Genomic DNA, 16,097 nt, shown 5'->3' on the forward strand with positions numbered 1-16,097 from the left:
TAAACTTAGGCTTGTTTTAAAGATTTTATTTATTTATTTTTTCCCCCCAAAGCCCCAGTAGACAGTTGTATGTCATAGCTGCACATCCTTCTAGTTGCTGTATGTGGGACTCGGCCTCAGGATGGACGGAGAAGTGGTGCCTCGGTGCGCGCCCGGGATCCGAACCCGGGCCACCAGCATCAGAGCGCACGCACTTAACCACCAAGCCACGGGGCCGGCCCTAGGCTTGTTTTAATTCTAGTTAAAATTACTCCCTCTTTGTCAAGGAAACTGTTGTTAAACCAGCCGTGCTCACTAAGTTCGTATGTTTGGCCTCTCCAAGATAAGGCAGATGAGGATTTTGTTGGGTGGCAGGAAATAGTGGCTTTTTAAAGGAGAGTCAGTGTATGTAAGGGAGTAGTAACTTCTGGGCCTGGTGGAGTTTACATGAACCAGATGACTTTTATTTGATTCCAAAGAATTGTGTTAGTAATCCAGGTAGAGTGGGCTAGGGTTTGTATGCACTCAGCTTTTCTTTTTAATCTAAATTAAACCTCCTGTGTGAATGGAATCAAAAAGTCCCTTCTTTGCCCAGGGCAGTGGTTGGAGTGAGGATAAAGGACTCAGTGCTGTTTCGTGAGTCATTCCCAGAACAAAATGGTCTTCCTCTCCCCTCTCCCCATTTTGTGCCCTCTCTCCAGTGCTGCCTCCCTTTAGAGATTCATGTTGGAGAGTACCCTCGCTCCATTTATTTTGTTGGCATTGAAGATTTATGTGCCTCTCTGGATTTGGAGGCCTATTAATAGCTGCGGCTTGGGCCTAACTGCCCAGAGGGCATCCCCCTCACCTTCTCTATGAAATAGCATTGGTCAACCCTTTGTCCTCTGAAATCTCCCATCTCTCCACTGACTGGAAGACTTTCCTCAGCCTGTTCAGAGTCTATTGTTTCCAGGCTAACTTGCTGTAAGGCTGAGTGGCCCTGTCTCCTTCAGGAATCTTTCCATTTTCTACCACTATTCTCCTGTTTCTCTTCCCATCACCCCCACTCTGCACAGTCTTCTCCCCTCCTCACCCTCTTTTTCCACCAAACCTCCTCAGCTCTAACTGGATAACTAGAGAGATTCAGGAATGAAATCTCTGGCTGCCAAGCTAAAGCCTGGGCCTTCCCTCCTTCTTGGACCTTGTGACAGTCCATGTGAGTTTCGATTAAATCAGCCCGCAACCCAGGCCACTGTTGTCTTGCAATCTAATTTTTTTCTTCTTGCTTCTTCTTGACAGGCAAAGAAGAGGAAAAGAGCAGAGCGCTTTGGGATTGCCTAATGAAAAGCTCTTGATGCTTTCCGTTCTCCAGTGGTTTCCATGTCTCTGACTCTTCTTGGTCACATATATACCTAAATGCACAGTCATGTGCCTAGGTCCTGCCTCGAAATGAGGGAGCATGTACCCCAGGTACATCCATGAACTCCAGCAGCAATTTGACATATTGCTGTTCAACTTTAAAGTTGTTGTTGTTGTTGTGTTGTTGTTTTTTAATTATTATTTTGCTTGTTAATAAAAAAAATAGAAAAGAGAACAGTTTGTTTTATTAGGTGCTTGTTTGAGTTCTTAGAGCCAGATTAGACCAGATAAGGGGAGCTTCAGGGGCAGATATTACAAGGAATTAGTCATAATGCCTTTATCCTTTAGAAGAGAGAACAAGGAAAAAGATTGAGTTTATCCCTTTAAGCCTATGTATTCCCTTCTCTCATACTCACAGGCGTCCTTTTACCTCTACCCTCCATGTCGGGGCCAAATGTCACCCTGAGTCTTTGCTTCAGAAGGTTGACGTGACCCACTGGGATAAAATAGGAAGAACACTGGGTTTTAGGAGGTGCAAAGGATATAAATACAAGGGCTAATGACTGGTAGTATGCTATGGAATGGAGTCCAGAGTCCCTATTCTGGAGTCCAGAAGGGCCCTATTTTTAAGAGTGACCCCGGGGGCCAGCCCCGTGGCGTAGCGGTTAAGTGCGCGTGTTCTGCTGCTGGTGGCCCGGGTTCATACTCCGGGCGCGCACCGACGCGCCGCTTGTCAGGCCATGCTGTGGCGGCGTCCCACATAAAGTGGAGGAAGATGGGCGTGGATGTTAGCCCAGGGCCAGTCTTCCTCAGCAAAAAAGAGGAGGATTGGCATGGATGTTAGCTCAGGGCTGATCTTCCTCACCAAAAAAAAAAAAAAAAAAAGTGATCTGGTGTGATATTGTTTCGTTTCAGCTGAAGCCCATGTGTGGGGCCCTGTTGGTTATGCAGTTCAGGAAAGGAGATGAGTTGGGTACCCCTCAGAGCTAGAAGAAAGTGTGGAGATTCAAAGCATGACAGGATGTCAGAGATGTTAAGCATTGTTACCTAGATCATTGGGAACATAAACAGTGGACTGGAGGCTTCTACTTTCTAATCAAGCCCTGTGCTAATTTGTCTTCTGTTGCAGAAGTATGCTATTGCAGTTTTAGTGGCAATGTTTCTTAAATATTACTAAAATCCATTTTTCTTGCTAAACCTCCTACTTAGAAAAGCTTGGCTTTCCCTAAGCAGGCTGCTTGTTTGCATTTGAAGTTTCACATAGATGTGAGACCTGCTACTTAATCTTTTTGGATGTATTAGTATAGGGTTTCTCCTCTTAATCTTTGTTTCTGGACATCTATATAAGGTTGGTTTTTGTTTGTTTTTTTGGTAGTAAAACTTAAGAGTCTGGCACCCTAAGTCTTTGGTACCATGATCAGATTCTGTGTTGCTCTGGTGTAATTTCTTGTTCCCATCTCTACTGAAACCTTCTGCCTGGTTTTGTGATTAATGGAGGGGTAATGGTTTGATCCCCTTCCTAACAAGAATCTCTTTCCACAAAGTGTCTTTGGTTGCCGAGGAGGGCAGCAACTTAAGTTTGGGTACTTGAGGAAAACTGTGCCTTGGAGAGCAGATCCAACGATTGCCCATTTGTTGTGATTTTACACCATTCTAAGACTGTGAGAAGTGAACACAAGGGAACTCTGGTTAAACTTTTCCTTCCCTCTGGCCTCTTCTGTTTGCCTTCCTTTTCTTTTTTCCAGGCCCTGATCTTGAGGCTAGCTATTCCCCTCTCTACTCTATCTGAAAACAGAACGAGAGAGAATTAGTTCTGTTTTGTAGCTTGAGAGAGGTTGTAGATTCAGTAAGAGTTTTCTACCCAAGGATGGTGAAAATAAGAAATAGGTAAAGGAGTAGAGCAGATGCTGATAATGGAGTTGCAGCACTGGGTCCTTCAGAAGTTTTCTTCACTCTATCTCCTTATCCTCTGTAACCTTTCAGAAAAGTATTCAGCCTTGCCTCCAGGATTCTCTTCCTGAAGCCTCATCATTCTTTGCCCCACTCAACTCACTTTCCCCAAAACTTTGATACAATGTTTCTCAATTTGTGTGAGTTTTTTACTAACTTTTTTCATCCCATTGCAGCAGCTCTTTTTATGTTGGTCAGAAGTCTCTCACCTCCAAGCCTGATCACCAGATCCTCTTCTTCCTGTCTCATTGTGGTCATTCCACACATAACTTTTTGAGCATGAATAGTTCAGGATGCCTGTGTCTTTTTAACTAATTCAGTCTTAAAATAGTAAGTCCCTTTAAAGGGAGAACAGGCATCCAGGCTTGCAATTCTTTATCTGGGATCCAAGTACCCTTCCTTCCTATCCCCCAGTCTCCCTAGTGTAGCTAATCAAGATCCAAATGTGTTTAGCTGACTCATGTCTTTTCCTTGTCCTGAAGCTGTGACATTCTCTGCATACCTGGGAGCTCTTAATGAGGGAGTCTATAAAAGATATGGAGGGAACTAGCTTCCTCAGCTGTAAATCGGCACCTTTTTATGGTTCTCTAGGATCATTCTTTTTTTTCCACCATCACTCTAAACGGCCCTTCCCCCCACCTAACTTCTGGGAACTTCTGAAGGTAAAGGCTAAAAGCCTCTGTGGGGTGAGGGCTATAGGGAGGAAGATGTGAATAAGAGCAGGACTTCTTGGTGCTGTGTCCTGTTGCCATGTCTGACATGAGAAACAGATGAGGGGAAGGAAGGATAAGGGCGAATAACTGTTTTTCCCTGTACTTTTCTCTGAGGGCCTCTGACAGGCAATGTCACTTCCCTCTGATTATGGAAATCCACCAGAATCTAACCTCCCCCTCTCTTGCTACATGTCCACACTCTTCTTGGTTTTCCCTCCAAAGGGACTGAAAAATAATGGCAAGTTTCACACCTTTGCAGATTCTTTGAGCCCAGGTGCTCCCAGCTTTATTTCTTTTCCTTTCTCAGTTGTTCCTGCCTTTAGTCTTTCCACCTCTCAGATCACTATTAATAGATTAGAATGGAATATTGTGTAGCAACTACTTAGGTGTAATTCCTTGTTCTACCACACCAGCTCTACTGGCTCTAAGACCCAGGGCAAATTAATCATTCTATGACTCTTTCCAGACTCTGTACCAGTAGCAACCCTATTGCTGTGAGACTTGACTATCATATTAGATACTCAGCACAATTTGCTTACCATAGTTAGCAAGGTAATCATTCAATAAATATTAGCTCTTAATTTTACTAGGTGATTTACAGTGGAAATACTTTCTTTCCCTGAGCAGGTTCCAGCTACAGGGTAGGGGGTGCTGAGTGGACTAGTTTGAGTATGCATATGTATGTGCACACGACATATGGAAGTGCATTTGTGGGTTCAGAGAGTGGGAAGAGGTGCGAGGAGTCCCAGTTGCTCCCTCACCCCAGCTCACTGGCAGGAAAGCTGACGTTGTGGCCTGGGGCATTGACTTACGTGCTTCTGCCTCACTAGACCAGAAGCTGTAAATGTCACAGCCTGCTGGTTGTTAGCTTGGGGCCCCTGACATCCAAAAAATGGGCAAAGACAGAGTATAGGATAGCTACTCATGCATTGGGTTGGAGGATGTTTGGGGATAAAAGTCATTTTGCATGGGGCCGGCCCAGTGGCGTAGTGGTTAAGTTCGTGCATTCCACTTCTGCAGTCCAGGGTTTGCTGGTTCAGATCCTGGGCGCGGACCTACTCACCACTCATCAAACCATGCTGAGGTGGTGTCCCACATAGAAGAACTAGAGGGACCTACAACTAGGATATACAACTATGTACTGGGGCTTTGGGGAGAGAAAAAGAAAAGAAGATTGGCAACAGATGTTAGCTCAGGGCCAATCTTCCTCATAAAAAAAAAAGTCATCTTGCAGTCTCATTGGGTGTCCTCTCAACATAGGAAACAATGAACAGTGAGAACACCTATTTTTAGCCCAGGCCAAAACTAGGGGTAGGTGTGGATAAAGCAGTTCCTTGGGAAGATACAACGTTTAGTACTTTTGTCTTCCCTCAACCTCAGTCTTCTAGTTGGTCTGAGGTGGGGTCACTCTGCTGATAGAACTGATGGGACAGGGACAGCATGGTGGCACACTGAACCCTCAGGGGCCTTGTCCCCCATTTTGGATCAGGTTAATGTCACAAGAGCTTTCCTTCCTTTCTGTAAAATATGAGTTAGGCAAGATACCTTTGCTACCCCCTAACTCTTACACTCTGCGAAGTGTGCTTTAGGCACATGGGAGAAATTTTTATGGTGGAATCCAAGAATATTTGACATGCTTAACCACTCTTGGTACACTGGCAAGTCGAATGGCTATGTTGGTTTGGTTTGTGGATTTGGTGAAACTTTGTTGAGGAAACCTAGGATCAGGGAACTGCAGAATAGGATAGACAGTGGCTGGATCATCTCAAGAGAACTTTTAGATCTTCTGTTCTGTGGAGAGAATTTTTGTAATCTTTGGGACTGTTTTGGATCAAGCTCTCCAGAGAAAATTTGTTCTAGGTGTCCTCCCTTTCCCCTCCTCTGCCCATCCTCCCTTGGGCTGCATGTCCCAGCCTTCATCCCAAATGCCCCTCGTGTTTTTCCATCGCTCCACACGTCCTATCTTAGTCCTTGAGCACAAGGTTTCATCCTCTGTCAGATCCTCTTCTGTTCCTGGTGTCTGAGGTGTAAATGTGGTGCTTGATTAGGGAGAAGAGCTCATCACTGAATTCTAAACTCTTTGACTGCTTTTATTTTTCTTTTTTCAGGTTCAAGTGCTGGATTGTGTCATGTGACTATCCCAAAACTCAGAGCACCCCATGGCCATCTTTGCCCTCTGTCACATAACTTGAAAACTGCCTGATGGCCTTTTTGCAATGGTTCCCTCCAGGAGGCCTTGATCTCAGTGAAGAAGTCCTTTCCCGGCATTCCAGTGCCCGTCAGCCCCCTACTCCTCAGACACCCTTAACAAACAAAGGCAGTCACACACACGGTGTAACAAATACACAAAGTAAATAATAATTACACTAATTATGATCGGGGAGCACTGGCCAGGTCCACACACATCGTAAGGTGGGAGAGGGGGATGCTAGTTCCCACTAGGTCGCTGGGCTATGCCCCTAAGCCTCTTCACCCCATGCCTCTTTGGGGGTGGGTAGGACCAGGGTAATGAGACTTCAACTCATAGATTTATGTTCATAAGAGAAAGACCCCTCCACCAAAGATCTTTATTTGGTGGTATTAAAGGGGCATATTGTAAGTGTCCCCCAAGTCTAATGCCCCAGCTCTCTAGAATTTGGGGAAGTCACCTGAGGCCTATTACCCAACCCCTGCCCTGTGCCAAGATCAAGAGACATGGGCATTTGACCTTGGAGGAACATCTTCTGTTCTTCACTTCTCTGTTCCTCTCCTTCCACCGAGGAAATGTGAAGGGTGTTGATGGTCAGGTGTATCTTGTTCTCCAAGATTGGGGCAGAAGGAATGATGAAGAACAGGGCCAGAGAGGAGAGGCTGGGGGTTAGCATTGCTGCTATATGGGAGGAGGCGAGTTAACAGTCCCTGCCCATTTCTGTACCGATAAGCCTCATCTCACTTGTTCACTGTGGGAATGGGAATAAGATGCGAAAGCTCACCGTCACCTTCCCAAGGGTGGTCACATACCTTTGCCCCTTCCACTGGCTGGGCCAGGCGGGAGAGTCATGCTCTTGGGAAGAACAAGCCTTCCAGGTCAGCTCTCCAGCTTGGGCTTTACTTTAGTTCAGTACTGTTTGCATCAGACCTATAACTGCTGGCTCTACTTAGAGTGACAATTTTGCTGAAGCTTCTTTCTCCCTCCTCTCCTGACATCCCCTAGGCTCTTGCCTGGAACCAAGAGGTCTGGTGGTGAGGTTTGGATAGGGTATGGATCAGGAGATTCTCAACTCCTTGGCTTCAGGCACTGTCCAGCCGGGAGGCAGAGGGAAACTTGTACTCTGAAGCCTGCGACTCCTTTAAGCCTCACATCTCTTCGCCACTACTCTGGTGCCCTGGTTATCTGTCCCACAGCGAGAGGTATTTTATGTCCATAAAGTGCCCGTGGTAAGTGCTCAGAATTCATCTCTTGGCTGTGGCGGGTGCTGCTATTTCTCATTCCATCGAGGGGAAGAAACTGAGGCACAGTGAGTCCAGAGGAGGGTGGGTCAGGATTGTAGGAGGAATGAATAGGCCCAGCTAGTGACTTGGAGTGGCAACCCGTCCCTGCCTTCCAAACCAGTGAGTCTCCATCCTTCCCATCCTCTGCTCTTAACTGGCCTTGTCAGATGCTTTTCCCTACTGTTTTGTCCCCTCCCTGCTGCCAGGTACTGATAGATTCCAAAAATAAAAGATAAAAATAATTATAGACACTCTGCTCCCTTGTTCTCCCCCCTTCCACCCTGAGCTTTGGGGTTGGGGGACTAAAATGTCCCCCTTCCAGAGTCCCTTCCACCTTGGTCTACTGGCTCTATTCCCTAGCCCAGAGCAGTGATTTGGATTCAAACGCCCTGTAACCTTCAGCCTCCTTTCTTGACTCCTAACCCTTCCCAGATCTGAGGACTCTGGGATTTCTATACTCTTCTTTTATTGACCTGAAGATAGAGGCTGGGAGCAGGGGCATTCCACAGGCTCTTTGGTCTCTCTCTTGGCTGGGGGGAATTTGGGCTTAAGCAGGACACACCCTCTTGCTAAATAACTCAGTACTATGAGGGTGGACCTGAGACTTAGTTTAGTGGCTCTCATATAGATCCTGGATGTTGAAGGCTCTCCCCTCAAACCCCCCAGCTCCTAAACCCTAACCTCTTACTGTTTCCGTGAGCGCTGGAATTCAGTTCAACCCGTTTGGCTCAGGAAGGTTAAGTAGGGTGATTATGGATTGGAAACTTCCATGTGTCAGCCCTCTTGCCTTCTACTCCCAATTCCCAACCCTGGAGGCTTTATACAAGTGCTTAAGTAGGTGGGTATTGAGGGAGAACAGGGTTTGGGGTAAAGGACAAATGGGGCACAGTGGGCAGGGGCCCTTCTATTTCAGTAAAGCCAAATACCAAAAAATGAAAAGTTACAATAAATAAATAAATAAAATTCCCAAATCCTTGCTTTTGCCCCTGCCCTCACTTCCCTTCCCCCAGCCACTGCTGGAGGGAGAAAGGGAAGAAGCTCCGAATGGACTTCTGATTTCTTCTACTGAGAATGGTAGTCAGGGGATCTCCCCAAACCATACCAAGCCCCTCACCTTGCCAGTGGAAGAAAGGAGGCTTGGTATGGGGCTTTCTCTTACTCCATTTCGATCTCTTTCTCATTGTTTATCTCTGCCTAGTCTCTGTCTCTTCTGCCTCTCTATCCCTTTGCCTTCTCACCGCTGCTCTTTTTGTTCCTCTGTCTCTATCCCTCTGCTCTACCTCTGTCTCTATGTCTTTCTGTCTTCTTGCCAAACCTTCTTATCTGCAAACCTCAAACACTCCCCACCTGACCATGCCCCCTCCTCTTCTCCCTTTCCCCCAAACCCGTCACCCCTCAATCCCCACCTGCCTCCCTCTGTTGTATTGCACACTGCTTGGGCAGGGAACAAGGTGTGATGTTCATGGGAAGAGGTGGAGGGAGCACTAGGGCCTGGGGGAATGGGGGTCAGGGCTGGGGGTCTAAGGGTAGGATCTGTGGGGGAGGCATACTCTGTCCCCCACCTTAGGAGCAGCCACAGCGATCCACCACCATGCCAGGGATCTTGCCGTAGATAATTTGCTGCTTGTCATTGAAGTAGAGCATGTTGATTGGGGACATCTTGGTGGGGGTACAGCAGGGTCCCGCAGAGCCTCTTGGATTAGCCTGTTGCACCAAGTGGGTGTGCGGATACTTTTGCATGAACATGTACTCGCACTGGCCAGAGCAGTAGTTGGCCTTGTAGCGTTTAGGCGCAATGATCCAGTCCCAGCCGAAAGCCTCAAAGTCCACTGTGAGGGGATATCGGCAGCAGCGGGACTCACTTGAGTGCTCATCACAGTCCAGGCCCAGGTTCCGCCGGGACCGTTTTGTGTTCTCTAGGACTCGAAGCTCCATGAAAGGATGCTGGGGGTGAGGGAGAGGAGAAAGAGATGTGATACAGCCCTGAAGAGCTCCTACTCCCTGTTCCTTTCTCACCTATCCCTCAACAGGGACATCAGAACAGAGACCATTGACCTCTCAGCTTTTCCACTGCTCCCATCCCCAGCCCATATCTTCTACCCACTTTTCTTGCCAGCTAGCCATCTTTCCTTCAGCTCACCTTCCCTCATTCTCCCTCTCCTGGCAACCTGACCTTCATCAGCCTCGTGGCCCAAGGCCTCATCAACAGCCCATTTTTGAGTTCCCACGGATCTCCCATTAACTCACACCTTCACCCCAAATTCAGTTTCCAGCTGTTGCCTGGCCTGGATCTTCAAAAAGTGATAAGTGCTACTCCCCGTCCCTCCTGAACTCCTCCTCTAGAATCAGCTCCTGGTCCCAGAGAAATAATGCTGGTTCCCAATGCCTTCACATTCCTGGTCTACTTTTTCCAATATCCCACATCCTCAGGGCGAGGTTACACATATCTGCCACCATCTCAGGCTCCCTGCTCACCAGCCCCTCAGCTCCTGGCCCCAGAGAGGTGACAGCCAGGTCTGTGCCACTGGGATCAAAGGCGTTGATCTCGATGCCCCAGTTGCTCTGTGGCTGGCGGAACCAGCTGTGTAACACTTGCTTGAAGTCGATGCTCTGCCAGTGGCCCGAGCGCGAGTGTAGCTCAATCTTGAGTGAGCGAATACGGATGTGACGCCGGCCTCCACCCCCTCCTCCTGCAGTCCCTTCCCCAGTTAGGGGTTTCAGTCGCAAGATTTGCAGGTAGACTGTGGCTGGGCGCGGCACAGGCCGTAGATACACCCAAAGCTGGGCCTTCAGTACCTTTGTGAACATCACCTTGGGGCTGAAGTGGAAATGGCAGCAGAGAGGACTGCCATCTGTCTGCACCGCAGGGTCCGCTGATAAGAGAGAAGGGGGCACAGCATCAGCAAAGGGTTTTTGTGGAGGGGGTCAGCAGCCCTGGGTAACGTTGGCAACTTGGACTCCTCAGCCTGAGTTTTCCAGTTCTTTACCCTTCTCCTGTGCCTGTCTTATTGACGTCCATGTCACTGGTACCCAGAACAGTGCCTCCTCTCTTTCCTGTAGGATGATGGCTCTATCAGGCCTTCCTGATCTGCACCCATTCCCTAATGTATTTGCCTTAATGCATAGGTTCCTCTCTACCAGATGAACTGCAAAGATAGTTATTAGGGAATTCTTCTTCCATCTGCAGCCTTCCCTTCCTCCAACTTTCCCCAGCATGTAGGGCTCCAACTTTTTGTGAACCGTTGATGCTCTTCATAGAAGCCAAACCTCATGTCACACCTGCTATCCTCAGGTCACCTTGCCTCCTTTCTGCTCTGTTTTGTCTGGTGGCCAGGTGGAGCCTGGCACAGCACCCCAAAACAGATGGCCTCAGAGAGTGGATAACCGAGGGTCCAGGTAGGGAGCATGGGCTAAATTTATTCCATGAAGTAAACCAGAATTCAGATCTAGGCTGCTTGCATCATTCCCACTAGAAGTAACACCCAGAAGAATGGAACTACTCAAGCACTTTCTGTGCATCTGACTCCCCAGTCCCCTGACCCTGAGAACAAGTTTCCTCAGCTGCTGCCTCCTCCTCTTCACCATTACCGCCTCAGCTTTTGAGGAAGGGAAAAACCACCTCCATATTGTTTCCTCCTACTTGCCCAAAGCATCATAAATAATGTTCAACACACCAGATCAACTGTAATCAGTCTTCTTTTCTCCCCTGAGCTTCCTTTGGTTTCTCAGTGCAGTGCCAGTAAGTCTTTACAAAGGTTTAACATCCCAACTTTACATTTTGCCCCATTTCCCCTTGTTCTGGACCATAAATTGACCCTTCTGGGGTCTAAAGGGTGATTCTCAATATCTGCCTCTGCTTCCATTTCAGCTCTTCTCAGTTCCCTTTTCTAATCTCTTAAAATCAGTTGGGAGTGCCCTAAATCATGCTTCCATTGGACAGAAATATCCATTCTCACTATAAATAGACTGAGAGAGGAAGAATCAGGAAGGAGCTTCCAGAGCCATGTACGTATGATCAGGAAGTCCAGGCCCTTATGTATCGTGCGCAGGTCTGCATAACTTGAGGGGACTTGGCATGTGTGGTCTCCCATCAGCACTCCCCCACCCCCACCCCAGGAGAAGGAGGATCCTCCAAGTGAGATGGGGAGGGAAGTGCTTAATGATCTTCATATATGTAGGACAGGAGACACAAAGTGCCTCTGCAGCTTCCTTTCCTTGGTTCTTCTCTGAGGTCCCAGGGCACTGGTGGTCCTCCCAGCTATCCTCCTGCTGGAGCTGCAGTGATAGTGCAATGGGGTAGGATTTGAGAGTGAGTGGAGATTCAGAGGTTAGGAGAGTCGCTGGGGCAGGGGAGCTGCTGGTGAGACGGAGAGTGACAAGCAACAATCCCAAATAACATGCTATGTCTAATTTCAGCATAGGGATTTTATTTTCCTGCCGGTCTTCACCATTAGGTACTAATCTCCATAAGGGTGGGCAGTGTGTTGATACTGTCTTTTGCTCACCATTGTAGCTTTAGTGCCTCCCATAGTATCATGCAGTGCTGAATAAATGCATGCTGAATGAACTCCCTAAACTCATGATTTTAAATTATACAGGCAAGTGCCTGAAAGTTCTTTCTGGCATCTAAATACTGGTCTTTGACTACAATTGAAGTGGGTTTAGTCACTGCCTGACTCCTCACTAATCAATATCTGACCTTACCCACCAAACTTCTCAGTGATACAGGTAATAATCCTTGCTTCATAGGAGTGCTGAGCATTAAATAAAGAATGTGAAAATAGTAGTAGCTTCTCAATAGATGTTGGTTTATTGTTTTCTAAGCTCTAAACATACTCCTCTACCTAAGCTGACTCAAGGCTTAGAGATGGAGCACTGGGCACCAGGGCCCCATCTCTAAGTTTTTGGTTCCTTCAGGCAAAGTCCCCCATCCCCACCCCAGGAAATCACCATACACATCTCCCCCACTGGATATGGAGACAGTGGCTACTACAAGGCGGCAGGACGAAGAGGTATGGAGAAGAGAAAGGGGAAGAGAGGAAGAGACTGCAGATGGTAAGGTATATAAGAATAGAGAGGAGACTGTTAGGATGAAGGTAGGGTAGAAGAGAGGCAGAGAAATGGAGGAGAGAAGGAAGAGAGAGGGGAAGATCATGGTGGGAGGAGAAGAAATAAGTTTGGGAGTTGGAAAACACTGGAAGAGAAGAAGGGATGCAAAAGGAGGGAGACAGCTAAGCCTAGTGGGGTAAAGAGAAAGGATAGAAGGATACAGAGGGAGGAACAAAGGAGAAGCAGGTAGAGCCTCAGAGGGAAACAAGGGGCTTGAGAGAGTCCCCAACACACACATAGGCCCAGTTCCCAAGGGGAGGGGAAGGAGCCACATCTGTGTTGGATTGATCGGGCTGGTGGCAGGCAGCAGGTCAGGTTTAGTAGGCGGCGCTGGTCTGGAGAGAGGTCATTGCACTATTTTCAGCAAAAGCCCAGCCCCCTCCCTGCTCACCCCCCCACCCCCCTTACACACTCTCCTCACCCTGGCTGGAAGGCCTAGGGGCAGGAGGTTGGGCAGGGAGGGCAGGGGCCTCTTGGTGTAGGGAGGAGAGAGAAACTGAGGGGCTGGGCTTGGCTCCCAGAAGGGCAAGGGGGCTGGGTTCCCAGGAAGAAGGCTGGGGTGGGAGAGCCTGAGAGGGTGGAGGGAACTAGGGCAGGCACTGCAGCCTAGGAGAGGTGGGGGCTGGGGTCCAGGGTTGAGGGCTGGGGGAGGGGAGGAAGGGGGAGGGGAGCGGAGGCCATCTCTGCTGACAAACACCTCCCCCGATTAGCAGAGCACAAGTCTCTTATTAAAGCGGGTCCCTGGGGATTAGACTATAAAAGTCTCTTTTTCCTTTTCCCCTCTCTCCCTCCCCTCCCCTTCGCTCCCCCTCCCTCCCTTAAGAGCTCAGCTTGGCTCTTAAAGGGGACGTACAACACCTGGCCGGAGACCCAGTTCCCTAGTTATCTAAGTCCTGGGGAGGCATGAGGGCACAAGTTAGGGTGGAACCCCACCTGCTGGTGTCCCTCCTCCTCCAACCCCCCAGCCTAACCTGCACTTCTCAATCCGTGCACGCAGAGCCTGTTCACTCCCTGCATCCCCATACCAGGGCTAACTTGGCTCAGGCCCCTTGGTTAAAGGACGCTAGGGGTAGAAAGGGGCAAGGGGAGGTCCACAGCTCCATCACCCATTCTGGAAATCCTCACACACACTACACCACAGAGACCAGAGTATATTTTCTCTTGGTACCCTTCATCTTCTTCCAGCAAACTCTTCCTCAGAATTCCTCTACAACTGTTGCCTAGAATCCCCACCCCCACCCCTGCCCTCAGTCTCAGACTGACCCTAGCTTCTAGAAAGCAGAAGCCTTAAGAACAGTAGGGAAACTGAGGAACCCATGACCAGATCCCAGGCCTTCATGCCCCCAACCCCCGGTTAGTTTCCTAGTCCTTTGAGTTCTCTTTTCTTTACAGCGCTAAGTATTGTGCAGTTAGGGTCTGCAGAAAAACTGGCAGCAGTATGAAGCACTCAGCCTCCAGAAGCACACCTGGGTTCCTGAGCCTCTCCCATGGGGGTGGGCCACTAGGACTCCCCTCAGCTCCCAGCTTTTTATGACCCATCTGCCAATAAACCAGTCTCTCCCCTCTTCTGTTCAGAGCCATAAAACCAAACAGTTGGGCAGGGGGGACTTGGCCAAACCACCAGGGAGTAAGAGAAGGCCTGGTTCCTGGAGTTGGAGGTTGGGGGAAACCTCAGTGGGGGAGGGGAAAAGGGAGTCATCTGACCCTAGGGAGAGCTGGAGGGTTGCAGGAGGGAGTGTTGGCCTGGATTTTCCAGGCCATAAAATTTCAAAGCAGCTCAAGTCTATTAACATGTTCATCTTCCGTTTGGCCAGGGGCTTGGATGCCTGGGTTCCCCCTCCCTCTCCATCTATTTCTTTCTTTTTCTCCCTAGGTCTGCTCTTTCCTGAAGTCCGGTAGTGGGTAGGGGCTGGTGAATAAGGGATGGAACGCTAAGGGTTGAGCAGCCAAATGAGTGCCCTTAGCCCCAGAGCAATGGAGTTGAGTTCTCTGAGCTCGGTCAGTACTGAGAAGGCACAGCGTTTCCAGCCCCTTGGGAGACCGGGTGTCAGAAGGGCTCCGGGTGGAATGGGTGCCAGCTGGGCTGCTGGGAGAGACACAGGGCTCTGGGATCTTATTCCTGGGAGAGGGAGAGGAGCAGCCAGTTCTCCGAAGCCCGGTGGGCGCGTTGCGGAGCCCAAGGGGGAAGGGTGGAGAGTTGGTGCCAGGCCACTGGGAGGTGGAGAGCGCTGCAGCCCAGCTGGGACTGCGGGGGTCCCGAAGCCTCCCGATTCTGTTCTCCATCACAGCCCTTCAGGATGGAGTTGCTGCCCCTTCCCGTCCGCTGCGGGCGGCCCCCAGCTTCCCCAGACTGCCCCAACACCGGTCTTTTTCGCACACCCGGGGTAGGAGGCGGTATCTCGCAACCCTCTCCGTCCGCACCCCCACCTCCGGGGACGGGGCGTGCACACAACTCCGCAGCCCATCTCTACCGCTCGAAAAACTTCTGTGGAGCAGCCCCCGCCCCTCAATCCGTCAAGTTTTCGCAGAAAAGGCTTCCGGGCCGGAGCAGCCGGGAGCGCACCGCCTCCGAGCGGGAGGCTCTCACTTTCCCGGAGCCCGAGCCCGCACCCCAGCGCTCGCGCCCTGCCGCCCACTTACTCTCCTGGGCCATGCTAATGACAGTCTCGGTGGTGGCGTGGTACTCGTCCTCCTCCAGGAAGTCCTCGGGCTGCAGCGCGTCGCCCTGGAAGTCGTGCAGGTCCAGGATCTGCTGCAGCGGCGGCGCCTTGGGCAGCAGCTGCTTCACCACCTCGCGGCTGATGTTGGGCGCCTCCTTGAGCCGCAGTTTGCTCAGGATCTGCGACTTGATGCTCTCCAGGCGCAGCTCGCGGCTGTGCTGCCGCCACACGCACACGGGGCAGCCGTCGGGCTCGGGCGCCACGGACGGGGCCGGCCGGCTCGAGCGCTGCCCCCCGGCCCCCGCCGCCGCCGCCGCCGCCGCCGCCGCCGCGGGGCCCTCGGCCGCCTCCCCCCGGGGCCGCAGCTCCAGGGCGAGGGGCAGGAAGCCCAGCAGCAGCGGGGCCGCGAGCACCATGCTGGAGGGGAGGGGAGGGGGGACTGGGGGGCGGGGCCGCCGGAGTCCCGCGGGGAGGGGGCGGAGGGAGGAGGGAGGGAGGAGGAGGGGGTCCGGGCGGCGCGAGATTGGGGGCTGCCCGGCCGAGGGGGCCGGGGGCCGGGGCGGCGGGCGCGCGGGCGGGGCGGGCGGGCGGCCGGGGCGGGCGGCTGGGGGCTCGAGCCCGGGCCAGGCCCTTTATAGCCCCGGCCCCCGTGTCGTCAGCGGCCGCGATTGGCTGCGGAGCCAACAAAAGAGGCAGCGCTGTCATCCGAGGCGAGAGAGGGAGCCGGAGAGAGCCGAGGAAAAGAGAGAGAGAGAGGGAGGGAGCGAGGGCCCAGAGAGAGATGAAGAGACAGAGATATTGGGGTGGGAAGAGGGGGGAGAGACGGAGAGAGAAAGTCAGAGTTGGAGAGACCAAGGAGAGACAGAGAGAGAAAGGG

At 50.7% G+C, this 16,097-nt stretch overlaps 2 protein-coding genes across 2 annotated transcripts in view; one reads left to right on the forward strand and one right to left on the reverse strand.

The window, feature by feature from the left end:
• The window catches only part of SARNP (SAP domain containing ribonucleoprotein), a 44,753-nt gene extending 43,201 nt beyond the window's left edge, over positions 1-1,552 (forward strand). The window contains exon 11 of the mRNA XM_004429210.3: positions 1,258-1,552. Coding sequence (XP_004429267.1) covers positions 1,258-1,299 — 42 coding nt within the window. The 3' untranslated portion in view covers positions 1,300-1,552. The remainder of the gene's footprint in view (positions 1-1,257) is intronic.
• GDF11 (growth differentiation factor 11) lies at positions 1,544-15,761 on the reverse strand. The gene is made up of 3 exons (XM_014786757.2): positions 15,201-15,761; positions 9,927-10,324; positions 1,544-9,395 (listed from the first exon to the last, which is right to left on the reverse strand). Exons 1-3 carry the CDS (start codon positions 15,634-15,636, stop codon positions 9,015-9,017), a joined length of 1,215 nt encoding a protein of 404 aa, XP_014642243.2. The 5' UTR covers positions 15,637-15,761; the 3' UTR covers positions 1,544-9,014.
• Between the last annotated feature and the right edge of the window lie 336 nt (positions 15,762-16,097).

Source organism: Ceratotherium simum, chromosome 17, assembly GCF_057802395.1.
Source record: "Ceratotherium simum simum isolate JZ-2026a chromosome 17, ASM5780239v1, whole genome shotgun sequence".
NCBI lineage: Eukaryota > Metazoa > Chordata > Mammalia > Perissodactyla > Rhinocerotidae > Ceratotherium > Ceratotherium simum.

Excerpts from the sequence above, each read along its gene's own strand:
- GDF11 (XM_014786757.2), bottom strand. The coding sequence starts at position 15,636 with ATGGTGCTCGCGGCCCCGCTGCTGCTGGGCTTCCTGCCCCTCGCCCTG. Across the intron at positions 10,325-15,200 it reads CATTAGCATGGCCCAGGAGA|CGGACCCTGCGGTGCAGACA; the intron begins GTAAGTGGGCGG and ends CTCTCTTATCAG. Across the intron at positions 9,396-9,926 it reads GGCCAGGAGCTGAGGGGCTG|CATCCTTTCATGGAGCTTCG; the intron begins GTGAGCAGGGAG and ends CCTCACCCCCAG.